The sequence below is a fragment of the Marmota flaviventris genome, chromosome 13 (genome assembly GCF_047511675.1).
Source record: "Marmota flaviventris isolate mMarFla1 chromosome 13, mMarFla1.hap1, whole genome shotgun sequence".
NCBI classification, from domain to species: domain Eukaryota; kingdom Metazoa; phylum Chordata; class Mammalia; order Rodentia; family Sciuridae; genus Marmota; species Marmota flaviventris.
In genome coordinates this window covers 68,899,898-68,926,704 of record NC_092510.1, presented here as the reverse complement: position 1 = coordinate 68,926,704, position 26,807 = coordinate 68,899,898, and the positions used below count along the sequence as shown (strand labels likewise).

At 36.4% G+C, this 26,807-nt stretch overlaps 1 protein-coding gene and 1 pseudogene across 2 annotated transcripts in view; both read left to right on the top strand.

Annotated features, from left to right (window-relative positions):
* Positions 1-26,807, top strand: part of Rnf38 (ring finger protein 38) — a 129,254-nt gene that overhangs the window by 81,754 nt on the left and 20,693 nt on the right. For both annotated transcript variants that reach the window (XM_071600749.1, XM_071600748.1), the window contains 2 exons: positions 9,570-9,763; positions 23,058-23,271. In XM_071600749.1, the coding sequence (XP_071456850.1) occupies positions 9,570-9,763; positions 23,058-23,271 (408 nt within the window). The remainder of the gene's footprint in view (positions 1-9,569; positions 9,764-23,057; positions 23,272-26,807) is intronic.
* On the top strand, positions 4,430-5,086 carry LOC139701569 (cleavage and polyadenylation specificity factor subunit 7 pseudogene; annotated as a pseudogene).

Genomic DNA, 26,807 nt, shown 5'->3' with positions numbered 1-26,807 from the left:
AAAAATACAAGGTGAAGGCTGGGCACAGTGGTATGTGCCTATAATCTCAGACAAAGAAAGCTGAGGCAGAAAGATTGCAAATTTGAGGCAAGCCTAGGCAATGTAGCAGTACCTTGTCTCACAATGAAATTAAAAGGACTTAGGTTGTAGCTCAGCGGTAGAGCACCCCAGGTTCAATCCCCAGTGCTGCTAAAAAATAAGATGAAAACAGGAAAGTTAAGAAGTTGTAAAAAGAATAAAATCATCTTTTTAGGTTGTTAGTGAAATTACTGAGATCTGCTAAAACACAAACCACTGGCTACTAAACTTTCACACCATCCTCCTAGACAGTCACATTTCAGTAATGGAAGTCAGTCTTGCAATTTTACCAGAAAGAAACCAAATTATATAATTGCTTCTAGATGGTAGGCTTGTGGGCTAAGGCATATATATGTACACCTGCAAACCTGAGGTAGTAAAGTATTTGATAACCAACACTGGGACTTAGAGAAAGGCAGCTCATTTCTATTTGTGTGGAGAAACAGGTTGAAGCCTGGAACTGATTTGAAAAGGATATGCTTATGACACATTAGTTGGACATACGAGAAGTTGGAAACATGAAACTGTGAAGCTATGTGATCCAGGGTTCTTCAGTCTGAGTCTGATATTCTTTGTTAAAATTTGTGACAGGTTCTCTGCAAGTATTAAGTCTTTTGTTTGACTCTCAAACTAGTCTTCTAATGTTAGATGAGCAAATAAAGTTTAAAAAGCTTCCTGAAGCTGGGTGCTGTGAAGTGTGTCTATGATCCTAGTGACTTGGGAGACAGGAGGGTGCAAGGTCAAGGCCAGCCTCAGCAACTTAGTGAGACCCATCTCAAAATAAAAAAGACTGGGCATATGGTTCAGTGGTAAAGTGCCCCTGGGTTAAATCCCCAGTACCATAAAAACAAAACAAAATAATTTACTGAGACATCTGCTTAAATTCAGTTATTGACAGAGCAGGGACTCAAATTCAGCTTTAGCTATATCTTGTCCACTTTGTTATACTACTTTAGATATCAAAAGGTATTTCTACAAACTGTGCAGTATATATTAAGAGAATTATCTATATTGAATTGAATGGCATATTGACTGATTTTGATTACAGCATCAGTCTGCAGTAGCTTGATATTTAGTAGATGATGGATGGCTAAGAAAGAAATTGACTTAATACCCTTACTACTGCTACCAATAACAGTTATTTTATATTCTCCATATTCCCTTTAAGTCTCCAGGTACTCACTCAACATTAACCTTAAACTTAGAGATAGCTAGCTGCCAAATGCAATAGATTTAAGCTCATGTTTTAAAAATGGAAGTGTAATGTTAGAGCCTATCTATATTTAGGGTGTTTTGTTATTTTTTGGTTTGGGATCTGGTGATTGAATACAAAGCCTCATACATGTAGACATATACTCTTCCACTGAGCTGCATAAAACTTTATAGATCTTTCGTACAATCTTTTGAACTACTGATAATTCAGCTAATTTGATACCAAAGTTGAGTGTAATTTGTCAGTTCCAGCTATGCTTTTCATCCTAAGAAACTTGGTCACCATAAAAAGGAAAACCTACCTAGTCATCTCCTTTCCTTACAAAGTTATTCCCTTAATGTGTTATGCTTTCTTTTCCTTAGCTTTTCCCCTGCAAGTACCTTCCCTTCCAACTCATTCTACTTTCCTTCCCTTTGGAGTACTAAATTTTAAATATATTTACCTATCCTTTCAGTTTTTTTCTTAAAGCACCTTCTCTACTTCCTTATTTTAGATAAGACTTCTCTTTTTTTCAGAGAGGAAGCCCTATAACCTCCTCTAGAGGTAAAGAAATTATTGGTTGTTCTCCCTACCCCACCCCCCAAGCATGGGGTTGGATATATGGATCGGAAGTAGGGCAGACATAGGGGAGAAAAAAAGGTATTGATCTTCCCCTAGATCCTTAATGTTCTCTCTCTTTTTTTAATGGTACCAGAGATTGAACCTAGGGACACTTTATCACTGAGCTTCATCCTCAGCCTGTTTTGTTTTATTTAACTGTTTAAGCTTTAAACTACAGCTATTGAGAAATTAAATGTGATGTATAGATATAATTTTGTAAACTACCTTGTGTGATCCAAACAAAATTTCATACTTTCTCCTGCTTTCATCCTTCCATTGCAAAACAAAACTATGTTTATAGCTTAAATATTATAGTTACAGATATTTGCTGATTAGAATCTAGTACTGTGGAACTAAAATACAGTGGAGCTCTAAAAATATAGTGATTGAAAACAACACAAATTGTAGCATCAAATTAAATGAGTTTTTGTGAACCAATGGTGTTTTGTGTGATTAAAATTTGGGGAAAATCTAGGACATAACATCACTCACTAATTGTGCTGATCAAAATCTAGCCATGCAGACCTCCTTAGAAAGTTTTACTTTTTATATATATATATATATATATATATATATAAAATAAAATCTCTTATGGGTTCTGGTGTATAGCCAATGATAATGTCATAGTATTTTCACACAACGTTGGGTCCTTTACATTCTGATGGAATTGCAATATGTTTTATCACTAGTGTGCCACCAGCGTCTCTTTTTAAGCACTACTGCACATAAAACTTAATTTCTTTGAGCTTTTATGAAAAAACACAAACTTGGACCATGTCATTCTGGGAGGATATATTGGTTATTTAGTTGAGAGATTGAATTTTATAGTAAAATTTTTGAATTCAGGAGTATCAGAGCTGTATATCAAAAAATAAGTCCTGTGAAACAGGACTATGTACATTGTATGGTTGAAGGGCTATATATTTACCAAGTTGTCTTTCAGAGAAACATTTTATATGTATCTGAATATACCTTAAAATGAAGACTACAGCTATGGAAATTTAAATGTGATATATATATAGATAGATAAATATAATTTTGTAAACTACGTTGTGTGATCCAAACAAAATTTCATACTTTTTTCTGCTTGCATCCTGCCATTGCAAAACAAAAAGGAATCTGTTATTCTTGATTAGCAAATTGATTATATCAAGTATTAAGTTTTCTAAGTGTTTTCACATTTATTATTTAAAATGAATAAAAATCTCTGAGAGTTTATTCTTCCTGGGCCATATGCAGTTAAATTTTGTCCCCTCCCTGCTTTGTCATAGAATGAGAAACTTCATGTTTTGTTAAAGATAGTTAAGGCTTGAGAAAATCTGGTAGTTCAAAGGAAAATTGGGAACTCTTAGATTGTGCTTATTTGTAAGTCTAAGGTGAAAGGTAGCCCTACTAAATGATTAACAAATAGAGGGCTAGGTTACTAGAGGACATTGAATACACACACACACACACACACTATTGCTCCTTTGAGAAGGAAATCGTGGGACTTAGTAATGATTGCTAAAATCAGAGGCACATATTAGTCACTGGTTTAGTTAGAACTTGGAACCCTTTTCCATTTTGGTGAGAGTGTTTGTGGCATAGCATCTCCTTTATTTCCAAGACTCCTTGAGAGTTTTCACCTAAGGTATAAAATATTTTTCTTTATCATGTAGTCCGCAGAGTTGCTGGAGCTAGACAAATGAAGATGGCTCCAGTGGTTTATTTAAGGGGGGTGCATCAAAGTCAGGGATAAGGTTTCAAGGGCAGAGTCTTGCTTCAGTGAAGTCTTGCAGTCAGCAGGTTGATTGGCATCTTGGCAGGTCACACCCATCTCCTGTGCTGTGTGGGACATGGCAGAGCGTAATAGGAATTCACAGTGTCTCTGGGCAGTCTTAGACAGAGGAAATGTCCACTGGAAGTTAGTTCCCCAGACACCAGATATTCCTATTCACTAGGCTATGATGTCAACAAAGTCCACACACATAGCTCTTAGCTATGGCATGCTGAGGTAGAATTCCTGCCCAGAAAAGTTTGTAAGTGGGGTCTGGGGTGGGGGGAGTGAATATGGGGCTGGTCAACTGTCACAGTTGTCAGAAACTTGAGTGTGTCAGAATTCTAAGAGTGGAAATACCTCAAGGGACCCAATTGGATATTCTAGAAATTGTAGAAGCTGATGGATGGGCCACATGCCCTGAGAACCTTGTACCCTCATCTGCTTAGGTGGCTAAGTCCCACAGTATACAGCACTACTTCATTCACCTTCCTTCAGCCCTTCCCCTGGTGGGTCTACTCTCACCTCTAATCCCATCCCTACTACCACTCCAAGCTTTGGGGCAGCTCCTCCTCCTCCCCCTCCCCCTCCCCCTCCCCTCCCCCTCCCCCCCCTCCCCCTCCCCTCCTCCTCCCCCTCCCCTCCCCCTCCCCTCCTCCTCCCCCTCCCCTCCTCCTCCCCCTCCCCTCCTCCTCCCCCTCCCCTCCCCTCCTCCTCCCTCCCCCCCTCTTCCCCCCTCCTCCTCCCTCCCCCCTCCTCTTCCCCCTCCTCTTCCTCCTCCCCCTCCTCTTCCTCCTCCCCCTCCTCTTCCTCCTCCCCCTCCTCCTCCCCCTCCCCCTCCTCTTCCCCCCTCCTCCTCCCCCTCCTCTCCTCCCCTCCTCCCCCTCCTCCTCCCTCCATCTACGATCAACATCTCATCCCCTCCTCTCCTCAGTTACCTCCTCTGTACCTCCCCCTGAGGCTATCCCACCTGCCCTTAACCTAAATCCAGGCTGCTTCTCCCCCACCAAATTCTACAGTGGAGCCTCCACCAGATACGTTACACGGAGAACTCAACACCCTAAAACCATCATGGCAGACAACATTCGGGCCCTTTGCCCTCTACAGTGAGTGAAACCAAATTTAAAGAGATCATGAAGCGAGACGGCAATATTCAGCAGTGTCATTTCCACAGCAGTGTCTGGAGCCAGTGCAAGGGATTACAGTGACGTTTTTGAGACCCACAGTCACTGCAGTTATCAAGCAGTCTTGGGTCACCAATCATGAGCATTGCCACATTCTTATATCCTCTTCTTAAGAACTGTCTTCATGGCACTGAGGACAAGTCCTACTGTATGTGTGCCAGTGAGAGCTCTTCCAGGAAGACATTGCTCCAGAGAGGTCACCCAGCCAGTCCTGGGAGAATCGCAGAAGGCCCCAGAATCTGTAATGAAGGTTGACATGATGCTTATTTCCAACAAGGAACTGGGACCACAGGTGATGCTGGAATAGAGAGCAGGATCAGCCCCAGTGGGAAGCAAATGTTTGTTTGTTTTTTTAACTAGTTGTGACAGCAAAATGTATTTCAATTCATCATACACATATGGAGCACAACATTTCTATGTCCTGATTGTACACGGTGTAGAGATGCACCATTCATGCAAGTAGGGTAATGATGTCCATCTCATTCCACCATCTTTTCTACTTCCATAACACCTCTCCACCACCCTTCCTTTGCCCAATTCAAAGTTCCTCCATTCTTCCCATGTCCCCCACCCCCATCATAGATCAGCATCCACTAATCAGAGAAAACATTTGACTTTTAGTTTTTTGGGTTGGATAACTTTTCTTAGCATAATATTCTCTAACTCCAGTGGAATGCATTTTTAACACTTGCCTCCAGGGTTGTTTTCACTTCTAATAATGATTGGTTGTAAAATGGTTTGATATTAATAGAGGTATAATTTTATAATCATTTTATCAGACACTTAATGCTAAGTATAATCCTACACATCTTCTTTCTCACCTCTCTTGATCCTTAGTTCATACCAGTGTTCTGTATTATAATTTCTCTACAGTTTCAGTACCAAATAGGGACAGTACTTGTACCTGATTTGAATCTGTATCATATGATTTTTTTTTCTTTCATATGAATTTTAAGTTGTTATCATCTGGTATTTTGAAAAGTCAGTCCATGGCATAGAATCAATGAGAGAAAAGAATTTCTCCCCCTGAGAATTCAAAGCATCTTTTATAGCAATTTATCCTTTTAGGCTTTTTCTTAAGAGAGTCCCTTATCTCTCTTAGTTTAGTAGTTCTCAAAGTTTGGTCTCACACAAGCAGCATCAGGCATCACCTTGGATCATATTAGAAGCACCAGTTTGTGGTTGTCAATCCCAAACCTTATGATATAGAGACTGGGGACTGAGGCCAGAATCCGATGTTTCCAAGATATGCAGAAGTCTTAAGAACTGTTATTTTGCTGGGCACCATGGCACACATCTGTAATCCCCAGTGGCTTGGGAGGCTAAGGCAGGAGGATCTTGACTTCAAAGCCAGCCTCAGCAACGGCAAGGCGCTAAGTGGCTCAGCAAGGCCCTGTCTATAAAAAAATACAAAATAGGGCTGGTGATGTGGCTCAGTGGTTGAGTGCCCCTGAGTTCAGTCCCCAGTAAACCACCCGCCCCAGCTCAAACCCCTAGTTAACCCCCCACAAGAAAAAAAAATAACTGTTATCTTTTATCCCCTCCATATTCAACATTGTGTTTACTTCTATCAAGAGTTGTAGTAGCATGGTTATAGATGAGTTTTTATTTTAATTTCTAAGCTTAGAGATTCACAGCATGTATAGGGAAATTTAGACTCCAACTCTAATGTGAGATATGAACCTGGGTTTAAGTTCTTGAGAGAGAAATCCATCCTTCACTTAATCCAGATAGAGCCAGGTGTGTTTCCTTGCTGACTCTATGCCAGTGGGATGACTTTTCCTATTATTAAGTATATAGCTTTGGATTAACTTCTTGCAAGGATCTCAGTGATGCCTTATCTTCTGTCTTTAGATCTTTGTTTCATGATTTTTATATTTAGGCTGGTTTTTGTCACAATAGAAGTCTTTATAGAGTTATTTATCAAAGTACAATTCAGGAAGTACAACAGTAATCCTTCATGCCTTGTTCTAGGTTGATTTTAATTATTGAAAATCAGTAAACATTCTTCATTGTGTCAGGGTTATTAGTAATTTTACTCATTGCAGAACGAAGAGCATATTTGGCCCATGGAGAAGGAAATGTAATCTTCTTACTACCTATTCCACTCAAAGAATGCTCTAGAATACAAGATCAGATGGAATTGATTTCCTTTATTTTGCTGAACTCTGATTGCCTTTTATCTTTTTTATAACATGGGCCATTTGCTTAAATTTTACTAATTACTTCCATGATCACAGACATACTGTTTTTTAGTTCGATCATTTTTCTTAGAGCCACCTGACTACTTGTTTTTATTTGGAATGATTACTTTTCAGACTTGCTGCATTGCGATTCCTGAGATTTCTTTTCATTGCACTTTTGTATTTATTCTACCTTTTATTGGAACATATATCTCTCTTTCAAATCTTGAGAGGAAATGGTCAAGCATATACATAAAATACATAAAATTTTCTGATGTATGAGAATCAATTTTTTAAGTCTTAATAGTCAGTACATCTGGCAAGTTCTTGTTTTTGTCCTCACCAGATTGATAGTTTGGAGATTAATAGTTTAGAGTATAAAATTATAGATTCAATGTTATCTTACCTTAAAGTATTTTTAGTATCCTTTGTTTCTTCTGGTGTTTTTTTATTTTATTTATTTATTTATTTATTTGTAGTTTATTTCACTTCCCTTTTCTGGAAACAGGATGTTTTTGAGCTCCTTAAACTACTAGAATTGATAAGGATGTGATGAAACCACATTGTATATAGTATACTTTTATTTATTTATTTATATATATATATATATATATATATATATATATATATATATATATATATAGTATACTTTTTAATGTTTCCCTGTCCCTGAATTCATCCTGGCTTCCTATTACTTTCAGTAAAAAAAATTAAGATGTACCAGAGAACTAATGAATAAATAGCTCGCCTCCCTTCACTTCTGTTTGTCTTTTCTTTTTTACTTATGTGAAATCATCATAGCACAAAGAGAAGGAGAGGAACTTTTCTCAGCCATCTTTCCTTACCTCTTATTAAATCATTGCATTTTCTGTAAAATATGAACTTGTTAACCCACATTTTGAACATTGTGAAATGTGAAACTTTACAGCCAGCCAAAGTTCTTTCTTATTTCATTTGATCTTTATCGTGCTCATCTGTAGCATTAACCTCCATCTTGAATGAAGTTGAATGCATAAATTTTTAGAATTCAGAGTTCCATGTCAGGCTTTGCAGAAGTATGTGCAGGGTAGGAGATATATATGAAAGGTAGTGATCAACCTTTTTTACTTTAAAAAGTCACTGTTGGGATGGGGATGTGGCTCAGTGATTAGATGCCTCTAGATTTAATCTCTAATAATTTTTTTTTTTAACCAGCTATGGAGATAGCTTATTTTTCTGGTGCTCATGATTGGTTATTTTATTAGTTTCTCAGGTCTTAATTGCTCTGTTCTTTTATTAAAAAATCAAAATATCTCAGGTTTGAATGGGTATTTTTCATTTTTAAAATTTGAGATTATTAGAACATAGGAACTTAAAATCAGGTAAAAACGGGCATATTTTTAATAGTATCATTAAGATAAATTAATATCATACTCTATAAAGCATACTCTTTCATATATGGTTCTGAACTATTTTCTATTTGTATTGTGACAATTGAATTGTAATATTAAATATAGAAGGAAAATGGCATGACTTTTGGAACATCTCTGCTGAATAATTTGGAATGATCAAATGTAATCATTTGGCAATTTGCTTCATTCCGCCCAATTTAAAGAAAGCAATCAGTTGTTTTGTGTTTATCTTTAAAAAAATCCTACATTGTAATATGTAGATATGTGCACTCTTTTGGGTAATGTTTTAATATGACATTTGTGCATGTAATAGGAATCTCTCTCTCTCTCTTTTTTTTTTTTGCAACCTAAATTTGTACCCTAATATCTAAGTAGTTAGAACTTGTAGGAGTAGATTGGAAAATAGGTCTGTTAGAAAACAGCCCTCTCAGATTTTCAGCTAGTTTGTACTTTTGTAAGACTCAGTTGAAAAATCAAATTGGATGGGGAGAATCCTGGAAAGTCAATAATGCAATTAAGTGATCATATCAGTTTTATAGCTAGTAAGCCCATACTGTGAGCCTTGAAAATGACAAATCCCAAAGTGCTATGACATTTTAATTAGGAAATGATGATCTATATTAGTTGACTATTTCTATTTCATATAAATCTTACTTTATCTATGTAATTATCATTAAAAAATATATGTATAGTAGCCCAAACAGAGAGAGAATAGTAGTGGTAATAGTAGTAGAATTTAGAAGCAAGTTGAGGGCCTGTGAGATGGAGGGGGGTATCCTAAACCAAACTTTGAACTTGTCAATTGATGGTTAGATGATTAACTGGTAATTGGCAAAGAGCATGGTAGAATTTCTCAAGCTGATTAGGATTTTAAAGATAAGGTCAAGTACTATATTAAAGCTCATTGCACTATCATATGCCTTATATATTGTTACCTGACATTTTATCATTAATTTTTTAAAAAGTTAATTTTTCATTTGTTGTGCATCTCACTTCTTTCTACCTTAAATAGCATTTTCTTTAGGGCTTTACATTTAGATTTATAGTGCATGTGTATTCTCATTTACATTTTGGGGGTAAATATATTTAAATAATTATGCATATGCAGTATTATGAAATCCTTAAAAGGCCTTATTCAGTTGATTGATTTTGTTGCATTGGCAGAGTGAAGATAGTCCGAGTCCTAAGAGACAGCGCCTCTCTCATTCAGTCTTTGATTATACATCAGCATCACCAGCTCCCTCACCACCAATGCGACCATGGGAGATGACATCAAATAGGCAGCCCCCTTCAGTTCGACCAAGCCAACATCACTTCTCAGGGGAACGATGCAACACACCTGCACGCAACAGAAGAAGGTTAGTTGGTTATAATTTATTTCTTAAAATTTTCTTTTATTAGTAGATTTGTAATTTTAACATCAGAAGACATATTTGTGTAGGCATTTCATTAACACATCAGTGGATGCACATGTGCACATGAACATGTACTAGATTTTAAAAGCTCATTTATCTTGTAATTGACATGTGAAGAAATTGAGAGGGATAAAGTGATTTACCTAAAGTCCTTCTATGACATTATATATTTTTTGTTGGTGGTGTTTCAGTGCTGAGGAACCAACCCAGGTCCTTGTGCATGCTAGTCAAGCAAGTGTTTTACCACTGAGCCACATCTCCCACCATATATGAATTCAGTTTTACCTTATGGTTTAAGACTTTATGTGGGCTAGTCTATAATCCTGATTCATAACTGTAAGGAAATATGGGCATTTAGGAATAAACTATCTCTTTGCCACTCCATTCCTATTTCTTCTGTATCTCCTAAAGCAATTAGGAACTTAAGTATGTTTCTTATTTAAAAAAAAAGAATAAATAAAAAACAAAACAAAACTGTGAAGCCTGAGTTGTGGAAGAATAACTGAAGTTCACTTTTAATCCTCCTTTCCACCAGACTTGGCTCTTGCCTTTTCTTCCTGAGTCCATTTCTTCCTGAGCTTCCTCTTTTGTTGTTGCTTGAGGTCATAAAATTCTTATTCCAGGTAATTGTCTAATTGGGGTGACATACCTGTTTGCATATCCAGGATGTTGATAATCAAAGGAAAGTAATAATCTTGAATTAGGAAAGTATTATTGACTAAATGTTTTGTGTACCTCCAAAATTAATATGTTGAAGTTATAACCCCTTACTGTAGGTGGTATTTGGAGATGTGACCTCTAAGGGAAGTACCTAAGGTTAAATGTGGGTATAAGGGGTGGGACCTTTGTCTAATAGGATTAGTGTCCTTTTAAGGGAGAGGCATCAAAAAATTCATTCTCTGCCATATATAAACACAGTGAGAAGTGGTTGTTGCAAGTCAGGAGGAGACCCCTCTCCAGAAATCAGTCATGGTGGCATCTTGATCTTAGACTTCAAGCCCCAGAACTTTGAGAGAATAAGATCCTATTTAAGCTACCCAGTTTGTGGTATTTTTATGGCATCCTGAGCAGATTAATACAGAAGAAATACCACAATCACCGTTCTGTTTTCCAAATGAACACAGATTCCAAACATGGTAACTGAGCTATATTCTATTGTGACACTAAGACTTACTCTCAATACATTATTAGTCAATTATATGGAACAATTTTAGTAAAATAATGTATGGCTACTAGGACAATTGTTTTATAGCTGTTAAATAAGCACGAAAAAATAGTTTTTGTTTTATTTTGGTTTTCGAGTTTTTGTTTGTTTTGCTTTTATTTTTTTTAATATGGCAAATTGTCATATACTGAAAACATGTAAAACAAATTATGGTCAAAAAAATAGCAAACACATATACCCAAAACCTAGGTTAAAATAGAACCTTATTGATTCCACAAAACAAAAGAGTGAGTTGCCACCACTGCCTGCCTCCACCTCCTCCACCTGCCATTTTCCTTCCTCCTTCCTAGAGGGTGAACTCATCTAGGAATCTGTCATTGTTCTCTATATTTCACACCCCCCCCTTTTAGTGGGGGCGGGGTACTTGGGATTGAACTCCAAAGCACTCAACCACTGAGCCACATCCCCAGCCCTATTTTGTATTTTAGAGACAGGGCCTCACTGAGTTGCTTAGCACCTCACTGTTGCTGAGGCTGGCTTCGAACCCACGATCCTCCTGTCTCAGACTCCCAAGTCGCTGGGGTTACAGGCATGCACCACCCTGCCCAATTGTTCATTATAGTTTTTAATGCCTGTTGGTGTTTTTCCTTTTTTTTTTTAACTACTAATATGAGGATTAAACCCAAGGACATTGGTGGCAGAAGTTTATTTTTACTATGACATAAGCTTTCATTTTATTAAGGTACCACACTATGTATCTACCTACTGATGGTAATAACTGGGTCGAGTCTTCTACTGTTACAAAGAACTGTTAGGAAATTTCATATACGCATTTCCTCATGTACATGTGTAAAAGCTACTAGGCTATAGAAAAATGCTCTGGATCTAGAAGAAAGTGTCAGATTATAATAGTAACTAGGTATAGACTCTTGAATTAATAAGAAGTATCATGCTCTTCATTAATGGCAATACAAAGGTGGTGTAGGGAGAACTTAACTGTCTAGAAAACTAGCTACTTGTATATTCTGTATAGACCAACTTTAAACTTGACTGCCAGATTTTCTCCTAGAGGCCAGCTGTGCAAGGAGATGTGATTTTGAAAGTAATGTGGCAAGATTTTAAATGCAAAGATGCACAAAATCAGGAAATAACCAAACACTTGAAAGAAACCAACAAAGTGAAAGACACTAAGTGTAATAAAACAACTTGAATAAATAGAGGCATTATGCTCAGTAATTAACAGAATAACTTGAATAGTTAAAAGAAATTAGAATTGTAGATTAAGTAAGACAGATGCAAGAGGATATTATATCCATAAAAATCAACTTGGAGAGGCTGGGTTATAGCTCAGCGGTAGAGCACTTGCCTCACACATGTGAGGTGGAGGGTTCCATCCTCAGCACCACATAAAAATAAATACAGTAAATACATTTTAAAAAATCAACTTGGAAATCTCAATTAGTAAAATTTAATAAGTGGTCAGAAAAAGTGGAGTTTCCCAAAATGTCTTATAAAAAGGACAAAATAGAAAGTGTGGGGAAATAAATTTAAATAATGATATCAAACTATCAGTTTTATACATATGTCTAGTAATATTTTCAGTTATATATGTCTAATAATATTTATATTTTGCAACATAAATAAAGTTTTAAAAGACAATAATATAAAATCACTTTTCAGAATTGGAGAAAAACTGAGTTTTAAGCAGGATCTTGGTGAAATTTCAGAACATACACCAAGGAACAAACACTAGACTCAGCAAAAGCAAAGCTCTAAGAAACTCAGTGACTCTCTAAATAAAATACAAAATAGGGCTGGGGATGTGGTTCAGTGTTACAGTATCCCAAAGTTCAGTTCCTGATACTACTACTACTACCAATAATAATAATAATTATTCACAGATAACTTGAGGTGGAAAATAGACCATACACAAAGAAATGAGAACCAAATTGACCATAAGCCTTTCTAACATTAACAGCATTAGATATAAGAAGGCAGTGGAGTACATCTTCAGAGTTATGTGAGAATAATCAAAGTGTGAAATATGATATATCAAGAACTATGTAATGTTTTGAACAACCAACAATAAAAATTAAAAAAAAGAGTTATGTGAGAATTTACATTTTGCTTTGAATTGTACCGGCTGATTTATCATTTAAGTGTAATGTCAGAATGTAAAAGCATTTTCAGATATACAGATACATACAGAAAATTAACGAGCAAGAGATCCTTTCTGCTTGTATTATTGAATATTACACTCTATCCAGGAAGCAGAAGCAGAATAATAAATACAAGAAATAGGGTTCAAGACCATTGGTTAGCAATGAAAACAAAAACATGCTAATTCTGAATAAGGGTCTGTTGTTTATGAAAGAAATTCAGAAAAGATCAGAACATGAGAAGGGGATAGAACAGAGAACAGAAATGATTTTAGAAAAATGAATGTATGTGTTTGAAAACTTCCAGTGACTGATCACTGGAAGATTAGCATGTATAATGTCCACACATTTAAATAGATAACATATATATAAAAAAATCAGTACAGCAAAGGCAAAAAAGTGAGGTTAAGAAGAACAGCATTGGGGCTGGGGATGTGGCTCAAGCGGTAGCATGCTCGCCTGGCATGCGTGCAGCCCAGGGTTCGATCCTCAGCACCACATACAAACAAAGATGTGTAAAAATAAATAAATAAATAAATAAATAAATAAATAATAAAAGGACAAACCATTAAAAAAAAAAAAAAAAAAAAAGAACAGCAGCATTGTGCTGTTTTACAAGTGTTAGACCTGAAGCAAATTGCAAAGTACATATCCGTCACTGGTAGAAATATTGCAGCTGAAAGAAATATTTGTCTCTCTTCCTTGTTTTCAGGTTTCAGTAATTCTGAATAAATGTTCTAGCGCAAAGGTGTGCAACAGAGGCAATGAGATGCAGTCAATATAGGAATGATAGGGATCAAAATCATGAAGGGACTTTCCTGTTAGCACAACAGGATCTTGTGATTATTTCAAGAGCTTCATAGGAATTACTTTTGAATAGGGAACGAGTAACAAGTGACAGTAATTGTGAGGGGAAAAAATAGTAGGGTAAAGGTTTGTGGACAGATGGGATTTTGGGGGGGAGGGGGAAATGTTTACATACACCATATAAATATAGCATAAATATGTGTATATACAAATATTTCTTTCTGCTTTGTTTATTTGTTTTATTTTTATTGTGAATTTAATCCAGGGCATCATGTATGCTAGGCAAGTGCTCAGCAATGAGCCACATCCACAGCCCTTGTTCTGCTTTCTTAGCCTGGAAACAGTGAATGCTACTAGTATCTGGTCTTGGCTTCCAGATACCATTCTGCAGTAAAGGAACCAGGGCTTTTTGTAGAACTGTTTAAATCCAGGGCTGGAGTAATGAAACTACAAAGATGACCCTGGAGTAAATTGTGGTTTCAGATATTAAAAACATGGGAGTATATTGAACAAGAGCACAGGAGCCAAGCTGAAAGTGTTCCCAATGGAACAATTTGAATAACAAAGTAAAACAGTAGTATAGATCATAGCCCAGTGAGCGGAGTAAATATTCATGAATCCATTTTGATCATAAGCAAGTGAACAAACAAATGAGAGATGAGTGACAACTCTTCCTTATAGAATTCCTGTTAATAAATATACAGTGGGGCATGGTGGTGCACACCTGTAATCCTAGCAGCTCAGGAGGATGGCAAGTTCAAAGCCAGCCTCAGCAGTGACGAGGCACTAAGCAATTCGGTGAGACCCTGCCTTTAAATAAAATACAAAATAGGGCTGGGAATTGTGGCTCAGTGGTTTAGTGCCCCTAAGTTCAATCCCCAGTAACTCCCTCCCATCCCCGCCCCAGTACACACACACACACACAAGCTATCAGAATAGAAAATCACCATTGGAATGGTATAGTGATTGCAAATCTATGTATGTTGAAAATTATTGATGAAACCTACTTAAATTTGTAACTTTTTAGAGCCAATGAAGAGCCAAAGCAATTATTTAATAGTTAAGTTTACCTTAGAATACACTGTCAATGGGTATCGAAGAGAGTGAATACAGAATCCTGATGGATCATAATAGTAGCATGTCAGTTTATTCCACTTTATTCAATAAAAGGTACATGAATCATCAAGTTTATAAAATAAAGTGAAGTATAGAAGTATCCATTTTATTATTTCTTGACTTTCTGGATTATTTACATCGGTACTAAAAATGAAGATAAACCACTCATTTTCCTTTACTATTTTTGCTTTTAGTCAAAGAGAATGTACTAGATTTTTTTCAATGTAATTCTTTTTTATGCTAATTTGTTATATATGACAGCAGAATGCATTATAATTCATATTACACATATAGAGCACAATTTTTCATATCTCTGGTTTATAGAAAGTATATTCACAGGCTGGGGTTGTGGTTCAGCTCTACCGCTGTGCCACAACCCCAGCCTGTGAATATACTTTCTTGATATCAAACCCAAATCACCCTGGGTTTGATCCTCAGCACCACATAAAAATAAGTAAGTAAAATAAAGATATTGTGTCCAACTACAACTAAAAAATAAATATTTTAAAAATAAAGAAAGTATATTTACAACATTCATGTCTTCATACATGTACTTAGTTAGGGTAATGATATCTCATTCCACCATTTTTTTTTTACCCCCATGCCCCAATCCTTGCCCTCTCACTCCTTTCCCCTATCTAGAGTTCATCTAATCTTTCCATGCTCCCCCTCCCAACCCCACTATGAATCAGCCTCCTTAAATCAGAGAAAACATTTGGCATTTGGTTTTGGGGGATTGGCTGACTTCACTTAGCATTATCTTCTGCTATGCCATCCATTTACCTGCAGATGCCATGATTTTATTCTCTTTTATTGCTGAGTAATATTCCATTGTGTATATATATATACACCACATTTTCTTTATCCATTCATCTATTGAAAGGGCATCTAGGTTGGTTCCACAGTTTAGCTATTTGTGAATTGTGCTGCTATAAACATTGATGTGGCTGTGTCCCTGTAGTATACTGTTAAGTCCTTTGGGTATAGACCAAGGAGTGGGATAGCTGGGTCAAATGGTGGTTCTGTTCCCAGTTTTCCAAGGAATCTCCATACTGCTTTCCAGATTGGCTACACCAGATTGCAGTTCCACCAGCAATGTATGAGTGTGCCTTTTTCCCCACATCCTTGCCAACACTTATTGTTTGTGTTCTTAATAGCTGCCATTCTGACTGGAGTGAGATGAAATCTTAGAGTAGTATTGATTTGCATTTCTCTAATTGCTAGAGATGCTGAACATTTTTTCATATATTTGCTGTTTGATTGTATATCATCTTCTGAAAGGTGTCTGTCCAGTTCCGTGGCCCATTTATTGATTGGGCTATTTGTTTTTTTGGTGTTTAGCTTTTAGTTCTTTATATACCCTAGAGATTAAGTGCTCTATCTGATGCGCGAGAGGTAAAAATTTGCTTCCAAGATGTAGGCTCTCTATTCACCTCACTGATTGTTTCTTTTGCTGAAAAGAACCTTTTTAATTTGAATCCATCCCATTTCTTGATTCTTGATTTTAATTCTTGTGCTGTAGGAGTCTCATTAAGGAAGTTGGGGCCTAATCTGACATGATGGAGATTTGGGCCTACTCTTTCTTCTATTAGGTGCAGGGTCTCTGATTTAATTCCGAGGTCCTTAATCCACTTTGAGTTGAGATTCGTGCATGATGAGAGAGAGATTTTTAATTTCATTTTGTTGCGTATGGATTTCAATTTTTCCCAGCACCATTTGCTATCTTTTCTCCAGTGTATGTTTTTAGTGCCTTTGAATGACCCTCTTTTTTTTTTTTTTAATTTTTTATTGTTGGTTGTTCAAAACATTACAAATTTCTTGACATATCATATTCCACACTTTGATTCAAGTGGGTTATGAACTCCCACCTTCACCCCATACACAGATTGCAGAATCACATCAGTTACACATCCATTGATTTACATATTGCCATACTAGTGTCTGTTGTGCTCCGCTGCCTTTCCCATCCTCCACCCTCCCCCCTCCCCACCTCTCCCCTCCCCTCCCCTCCTCTCTCTCTACCCCCTCCACTGTATAACCCTGAGGGTCTCCTTCCATTTCCTTGCAATTTCCCTTCTCTCTCCCTTTCCCTCCCACCTCTCATCCCTGTTAAATGTTAATCTTCTTCTCCTGCTCTTCGTCCCTACTCTGATCTTAGTTACTCTCCTTATATCAAAGAAGACATTTGGCATTTGTTTTTTAGGGATTGGCTAGCTTCACTTAGCATAATCTGCTCTAATGCCATCCATTTCCCTGCAAATTCTATGATTTTGTCATTTTTTAATGCAGAGTAATACTCCATTGTGTATAAATGCCACATTTTTTTTATCCATTCATCTATTGAAGGGCATCTAGGTTGGTTCCACAGTCTTGCTATTGTGAATTGTGCTGCTATGAACATCGATGTAGCAGTGTCCCTGTAGCATGCTCTTTTTAGGTCTTTAGGGAATAGACCAAGAAGGGGAATAGCTGGGTCAAATGGTGGCTCCATTCCCAGCTTTCCAAGAAATCTCCATACTGCTTTCCAAATTGGCTGAACCAATCTGCAGTCCCACCAGCAGTGTACAAGTGTACCCTTTTCCCCACATCCTCGCCAGCACTTGTTGTTGTTTGACTTCATAATGGCTGCCAATCTTACTGGAGTGAGATGGTATCTTAGGGTGGTTTTGATTTGCATTTCTCTGACAGCTAGAGATGGTGAGCATTTTTTCATGTACTTGTTGATTGACTGTATGTCCTCCTCTGAGAAGTGTCTGTTCAGGTCCTTGGCCCATTTGTTGATTGGGTTGTTTGTTCTCTTATTGTCTAATTTTTTGAGTTCTTTGTATACTCTGGATATTAGGGCTCTATCTGAAGTGTGAGGAGTAAAGATTTGTTCCCAGGGTGTAGGCTCCCTATTTACCTCTCTTATTGTTTCTTTTGCTGAGAAAAAACTTTTTAGTTTGAGTAAGTCCCATTTGTTGATTCTAGTTATTAACTTTTGTGCTATGGGTGTCCTATTGAGGAATTTGGAGCCCGACCCCACCGAATGTAGATCGTAGCCAACTTTTTCTTCTATCAGACGGCGTGTCTCTGATTTGATATCAAGCTCCTTGATCCATTTTGAATTAACTTTTGTGCATGGCGAGAGAAAGGGATTCAGTTTCATTTTGTTGCATATGGATTTCCAGTTTTCCCAGCACCATTTGTTGAAGATGCTATCCTTCTTCCATTGCATGCTTTTAGCCCCTTTATCAAATATAAGATAGTTGTAGTTTTGTGGATTGGTTTCTGTGTCCTCTATTCTGTACCATTGGTCCACCCGCCTGTTTTGGTACCAGTACCATGCTGTTTTTGTTACTATTGCTCTGTAGTATAGTTTGAAGTCTGGTATCGCTATACCGCCTGATTCACACTTCCTGCTTAGCATTGTTTTTGCTATTCTGGGTCTTTTATTTTTCCATATGAATTTCATGATTGCTTTCTCTATTTCTACAAGAAATGCCGTTGGGATTTTGATTGGCATTGCATTAAACCTATAGAGAACTTTTGGTAATATCGCCACTTTGATGATGTTAGTTCTGCCTATCCATGAACAGGGTATATTTTTCCATCTTCTAAGATCTTCTTCTATTTCTCTCTTTAGGGTTCTGTAGTTTTCATTGTATAAGTCTTTCACCTCTTTTGTTAGGTTGATTCCCAAGTATTTTATTTTTTTTTAAGATATTTTGAATGGAGTGGTTGTCCTCATTTCCATTTCAGAGGATTTGTCGCTGATATACAGGAATGCCTTTGATTTATGCGTGTTGATTTTATATCCTGCCACTTTGCTGAATTCATTTATTAGCTCTAATAGTTTCTTTGTAGAGCCTTTTGGGTCTGATAGGTATAGAATCATCTGCAAATAGTGATAATTTAAGTTCTTCTTTTCCTATTTTTATGCCTTTAATTTCTTTCGTCTGTCTAATTGCTCTGGCCAGTGTTTCGAGAACTATGTTGAACAGAAGTGGAGAGAGAGGGCATCCCTGTCTTGTTCCAGATTTTAGAGGGAATGCCTTCAGTTTTTCTCCATTCAGAATGATGCTTGCCTGAGGCTTAGCATAGATTGCTTTTACAATATTGAGGTATGTTCCTGTTATCCCTAGTTTTTCTAGAGTTTTGAACATAAAGGGATGCTGTACTTTGTCGAATGCTTTTTCTGCATCTATCGAGATGATCATATGGTTCTTTTTTTTTTTTTTTCTTTGAATTTTAACATTGTTTTAATCAAGTAATGCAGCTGTTTGAAACAGGAAATTTTAAGACAATTCAATAGAGCAAAGTGGATTACTCTATTAGGTTACCTGTGAATTAAATCCAGATCATGTGAATTTGAATTCCACTAAAGTTTGGCACCAGACTTAACACTGGTCTAAGCCCTAACCCTCTCCCTTAGTGTTGAGAAGCCCTGACACATTTCCCTTAGAGTAAAAGCCACACAGCTCTACAACAACCACTTCATCAGCTTGACACGTGTAGTAAGTACACTCTACATGGGTCACCAGCACCTCTGATAGAATCTAGTTAATGACAGCAAATGGGCCTTGCCCAAAGAATCTAACCTAGGTTACAGGAGTTTGCAAAAGTCCCCTCTTTGGTGTGACACAGCATGTTCCCTTCAGGTATATAGCTCCTGCTCTTCACTCACTAGAATCTATCAAAAGGCAGAGGGAGATCTATGTTCTGTCCATGTTAATACTGTTAGGTTTTTATTTCTGTAAAGTGTCAAGCTAACAAGGTTTTATTTTCAAATATTTGTATACTTTCAGTGTGAAAAACTTTTATATACATGTCATTAAAGTCTCATAATCTGTGAGATGGGTCACAAACAAGAGCTGAATAATGTGAGCCAGTGCTCCACACAAAATTAACCACATGGACTTTGCAATGCCTGGAATGCACTTTTTGTGGAAAAGAATAAATGCAAAGTTTTTATAAACTCAAAAGTCAGAACCCCAATCAAAAGTTTTCATCAGCTAACTGCATAAGAAATTCACCTGTGTCAGTCCAAATCCAAGGCCCTGGATGGGCTCTCAGACTCATCACCTACACCCAATGGCCATCATCCAAACTTCTTGGGAGCCCAGCTATATTCAATGTGAAGTAAAAAATATCCCTCCCAAGTCTTACACCAAAATATAGGCTCTGACTTAGAAATATGCCTTTAACTTGTTTCTTTTTTAAATAAGATTTTTTTTGGGAAAAAAAAATCAGTTTGAAATATAGCAACACTTATTTTGGCAAGGCAATAACCAAAATCTAAAACAGCATAAGCTACGTGTCCAAATGTAAAAGGCATTGAATAAACCACGATATTTTTTTTTGGGGGGGGGGAGGGGGGGCGCACGACATACTGAACACAAGATAGAATGTCTCAACATTTTGAAATTATAATTTAAACCTTAAGGGTAAAAGCTGAAAAACTGCTCAGTTCTTGCTAGAGATTAAATGCACCTTTCCCTGTTTCCCCCAACTAAAATCAGAATTTATTATTTAATCACACCTCAAAGTTTGAGTTTTCTCTTGGTACAAAGCAACCACTACATACACATTAAAATACTTATTTGTTAATGTAATAATTTTTCCCTGGCTCATCCAACGTGCAATGCACATGACTCCAAAGACTAAAATTGGGGGCTAGTGTACATGAACTGAAAAATCACAACTCCAAACTTCAAAACTAGTTCTTAAAATTATTTATAGGACACTCAGGTTATTTTTATTTCTCAACAAGATGTTGCACTGTCATTTGATTATCAGTCTACCTCAGCACAAAAAAATTGCCAGATGCCAATTTGAGGGACTAAAAAAATTCAAAAGTACTAGATTTAACAGCTCAGTAAGATCATTACAAACAAGTTTGTTTACATTCTGCTGAAAACCCCTGAATGGTCTCAGCACCTAACAAAATCTACCAGGCTCCAAGGACCATGTCAGGTTAAATGATGGCACCACTTTTTAAAAGGAGCCAATTACTTTAGCTAAGTCATTCAGAGCCCAAAATCTGAAGAATGACCAAAATCAAATCTTTATTTTTATAACTGTATAAATGTGATCCAAATGTGTCCACCACTAGTTTTTCCAAAAGAAACATGCTATAAATAAGCAAACTACATCTGCTCACTGATGTGTGTATGGACTTCCTAGATGTCTCATTGGGCTAATTACAGACCACTCACAGTAATAGATTTTTAGTATTAAAGTGTAGCATGATGTTAAGCCATTTTAGCTTTTACACATACATGTTGCACTTCTGGCTGATAATGGAGAAACATTTGCAGCATTACACTGTTAAGCTAAGTTGCATCCATTCTTTTAAATGGCGTCAATATCAATGTCATCATCCTTGTTGTCAGACTGATCATATGGTTCTTATTTTTAAGTCTATTGATGTGGTGAATAACATTTATTGATTTCCGTATATTGAACCAGCCTTGCATCCCAGGGATGAATCCTACTTGATCATGGTGCACAATTTTTTTGATATGTTTTTGTATCCGATTCGCCAGAATTTTATTGAGGATTTTTGCATCTAGGTTCATTAGAGATATTGGTCTGTAGTTTTCTTTCTTTGAAGTGTCTTTGTCTGGTTTAGGTATCAGGGTGATGTTGGCCTCATAGAATGAATTTGGAAGGTCTCCCTCTTTTTCTATTTCCTGAAGTAGCTTGAAAAGTATTGGTATTAGTTCTTCTTTAAAGGTTTTGTAAAATTCTGCTGTATATCCATCCGGTTCTGGGCTTTTCTTAGTTGGTAGTCTTTTTATGGTTTCTTCTATTTCCTCAATTGATATTGGTCTGTTTAGGTTGTCTATATCCTCCTGACTCAATCTGGGCAGATCATATGACTTAAGAAATTTATCTATGCCTTCACTATCTTCTAATTTATTGGAGTATAAGGATTCAAAATAGTTTTTGATTATCTTCTGTATTTCTGAAGTGTCTGTTGTGATATTGCCTTTTTCATCCCGTATGCTAGTAATTTATGAGTTCTCTCTCTTCTTCTCTTCGCTAGCATGGCTAAGGGTCTGTCGATTTTGTTTATTTTTTCAAAGAACCAACTTTTAGTTTTGTCAATTTTTTCAATTGTTTCTTTTGTTTCGATTTCATTAATTTCAGCTCTGATTTTAATTATTTCTTGCCTTCTACTTCTTTTGCTGTTGTTTTGCTCTTCTTTTTCAAGGATTTTGAGATGAAGTATGAGATCATTTATTTGTTGGTTTTTTCTGTTTTTAAGGAATGAACTCCAAGCAATGAATTTTCCTCTTAGAACTGCTTTCAATGTGTCCCATAGATTCCGATATGTTGTGTCTGTGTTTTCATTTATCTCTAAGAATTTTTTAATTTCCTCCTTGATGTCTTCTATAACCCATTGATCATTCAGTAACCTATTGTTCGTTCTCCAAGTGATGTATGCTTTTTCCTTCCTTCTTTTATTGTTGATTTTCAGTTTCATTCCATTATGATCAGATAAGATGCATGGTATTATCTCTACTCCTTTATATTGTCTAAGAGTTGCCCTGTGACATAATATATGATCTATTTTTGAGAAGGATCCATGTGCTGCTGAGAAAAAAGTATAACTGCTTGATGTTGGGTGGTATACTCTATATATGTCAATTAAGTCTAGGTTATTAATTGTGTTATTGAGTTCTATAGTTTCCTTATTCAACTTTTGTTTGGAAGATCTGTCCAGTGGCGAGAGAGGTGTGTTGAAGTCTCCCATGATTATGGTATGGTGGTCTATTAGACTCTTGAACTTGAGAAGAGTTTGTTTGACGAACATAGCTGCACCATTGTTTGGGGCATAAATATTTATGATTGTTATGTCTTGTTGGTGTATGGTTCCCTTAAGCAGTATGTAGTGTCCCTCTTTATCCCTTTTGATTAACTTTGGCTTGAAATCTATTTTATTTGATATGAGTATGGACACTCCTGCTTGAATGACCCTCTTTTTTGACATTTACTGTTTCAGTCCTCCTGTCAGGCGCCAGAGAGGAAGAAGGGATCGTCTGTCTCGACATAATTCCATTAGTCAGGATGAAAACTATCACCATCTCCCTTATGCACAGCAGCAAGCAATAGAGGAACCTCGAGCCTTCCACCCTCCGAATGTATCTCCCCGTCTGTTACATCCTGCTGCTCATCCACCCCAGCAGAATGCAGTAATGGTTGACATACATGATCAGGTATAATAACAGAATGTTCCAGAAATACAAATGATGAAAGTTGGTTGCTTTTTTGATTGCTTGATTCTGTGTTGCAAATTTCTTTGTAATTTTACCTGAAATTCGCTATTTTATTTAATTTTAACTCTTAAAATAAAGAACTTTGAATTCTACACAAAATAAAAGTTCAAAGAAAAATAACAGTGAAAAAATCAAAGTATTTTATGAGGGAAGTTAAGAATCAATCCGAACAAGTTGTTCAAGACCTTTTTGTAAAATATTGTAACACACTTGAGGAAGTTTAAATAAAATTTCCAGTTGTCAGTTTTCAAAATTGATATATATAGAACTAATGTGATCCCATATAAATCTCTAATAAGATTATTGATGTAACTTGAAAAGTTGATCATATAATTTCTGTGGCGGTTTAAAGGACCTTATATAGTCTGTAGCAGGAGAAAACAAACGTAGCTTATTGTGGTGAAATAAGCAACATGAGCATGAGCATGTGCTTATTTGTTTATCTGTTGTCTATGGTTTCTTAGTGCAGAAATCAGGATGGCCAGCAAACCTAAAATACTTAAAAAATAAGTAATGGAGATTGAACCCAGGGACGTCTACAACTGAGCTACATCCCCAGCCCTTTTTCTTTTTGAGATAGGGTCTCATTAAGTTGCTCAGGGCTGGCCTCAAACTTGTGATCCTCCTGCGTAAGCCTCTCAAACAGTTGGGATTAATTATAGGTATGTGTCACTGTATCCCTCTCAGAATTTTTATAAATGAGGCTAGGACAATTGGGTATCCAAAAGAAAATGTGAAAATAGAGCCTTTACCTCACACTATTCACAGTGGTAAAGTCCAGGTAGATTAAAGAGTTAAGTATTAAAGGCAAAATAATAACCTTTCAAGAAAATAACAAAGAAATGGCTTTATAGCCTTCAGTAGGGAAAGGCTTTCTTAAAAGGAAAAGCACTGATTGAATAGAGAACTAGTGATAAATTATACTTAATTAAAATAAAGAAATGGTGTTCATTGTAAAAAGTAAATATATATTGGCCACTTAATTTTTTTAATAAAGATTCCACAGGGATTCAAGAAGAGGGAGGAAGATCTTTTTTTTTTTTTTTTCTTTTTAAAAAACAACTTTATTGAAGTAGTACTGACATACAACAAGCTACATATGTCAAACTGTACACTTTTGACATGTATGTATCCCATGAAACCATTACCTCAATCAAGATAATAAACATACTCAATTACCCTAAAAAGTTTTAGTAAAGGATTTTAAGAGCATGGAAACAAACTAATGCTTCTGGAAAGTGTTTCTTTTCTTTTCTTTTTTTTTTTTTTTTTAAATTTTTTATTGTTGGCTGTTCAAAACATTACATAGTTCTTGATATATCATATTTCACACTTTGATTCAAGTGGGTTATGAACTCCCATTTTTACCCCGTATACAAATTGCAGAATCAAATCAGTTACACATCCATTGATTTACATATTGCCATACTAGTGTCTGTTGTATTCTGCTGTCTTTCCTATCCTCTACTATCCCCCCTCCCCTCCCCTCCCCTCCCCTCTTCTCTCTCTGCCCCCTCTACTGACATTCGTTTGTCCCCCTTGTATTATTTTTCCCCTTCCCCTCACTTCCTCTTGTATGTACTTTTGTATAACTCTGAGGGTCTCCTTCCATTTCCATGCATTTTCCCTTCTCTCTCCCTTTCCCTCCCACCTCTCATCCCTGTTTAATGTTAATCTTCTTCTCATGCTCTTCGACCCTACTCTGTTCTTAGTTACTCTCCTTATATCAAAGAAGACATTTGGCATTTGTTTTTTAGGGATTGGCTAGCTTCACTTAGCATAATCTGCTCTAATGCCATCCATTTCCCTGTAAATTCTATGATTTTGTCATTTTTTAATGCAGAGTAATACTCCATTGTGTATAAATGCCACATTTTTTTTATCCATTCATCCATTGAAGGGCATCTAGGTTGGTTCCACAGTCTAGCTATTGTGAATTGTGCTGCTATGAACATCGATGTAGCAGTGTCCCTGTAGCATGCTCTTTTTAGGTCTTTAGAATGATGCAGAAGCAACCAGATATCCATTTAGATGAATTTAACACTGGATTCTTGACTCCATGTCACATACAAAAATTAAAATTGGATTCTAGATTTAAATGTGAAAGGTAAAATTATTTTTTTTTAATATTTATTTTTTTAGTTGTAGTTGGACACAATACATTTATTTATTGTTACACGGTGCTGAGGATTGAACCCAGGGCCTTGCAGGTGCTAGGTGAGTGCTGTACCGCTGAGCCACAACCCCAGCCCAGTAAAATTATTAATGAAAAAGATTATCTCTTTATGAGGTACCAGAGATTTCTTAATCAGGATATATGAAGCTCCAGACACTTCATGAAATACTAATTAAAATTAAAACTTCCTGCTTATCCAAAAACAGTATTCAAAAAGTAACAAGCCACTACTTGGAAGAAAATATTTACAGTACTATATTTGAGAGAGGACTAGGATCTATAACATAAAAATAACTTTACAAAATTTATTACTAAAATTGCAGTAAGATACCCTACAAATCACTATAGGAAAATGAAAAAGATTGGCAGTTCCATTGCTGGTGGAGTAAAACGTGATATAATTACTTTGGGAAATAGTGGGAGAATTTCTAATGTCAAACACATCTGTTGTATGATCCATCAATTCTACTCTGATATACACAAGAAATGAGTATACATATCCACAGTTGTCATTTGTTTTTGTTTTTTAAATGTGGTGCTAAGGATTGAAACCAGTGTGCCTAACATGTGCCAGGCAAGTACTCTACCACTAAGCTACAACACCAGCCCCACAGTTGTTTTTTTCCCACATTTTTTATTGGTGTATTATAGTTGTACATAATGATGAGATTTGTTTTTACACATTTGTACTTGCATACAATGTAACAACGTAACTTGGTCAATATCACTTCCCAACACTTTGTGTCTTTGTTTTAGAAAAAATAGTCACCATGAAGGCAGTTAAAATATATTCAATCAACACAAGACTATGGGGGGAGGTATATTTAGGTGTGGTACAGACATTAAAAGAAACAGATTACCACAAAAGTCAGGATTGGTTACTTTGACAAGGTTATTAGGGAGTGGCTGTGAAGTCACTTTGGGAAGGATCTCTTATGGAACTCCATGGGGATCTTGGTGTGTGTTATATTTTATTGATTCCAAAATATACTGTTTCATTTTTTAACATTCTAAAGTTTGGATTAACAATTAACAGCATTTTAATTTGGCGTCAGCCAGGCAGCAGTTTATAACATAGTTGTCATTGCTTTTGCTTGTTCCAACATCAAATCTGTGTTTTAGGGAGAGGTGAGTTAACTTCATTCTCCAAGCACAAGTTAAAAGTAGACAAGTCTACATAATTACAAACCTGACTAAAGAATCTGGACCAAGTAGCCTTTATTTCTTTTATTGATCGTTTTAAGAAATGATGCATTACCAACCTCCTTGATGGCACTAACCTTCTTCTGGAAAAAACATA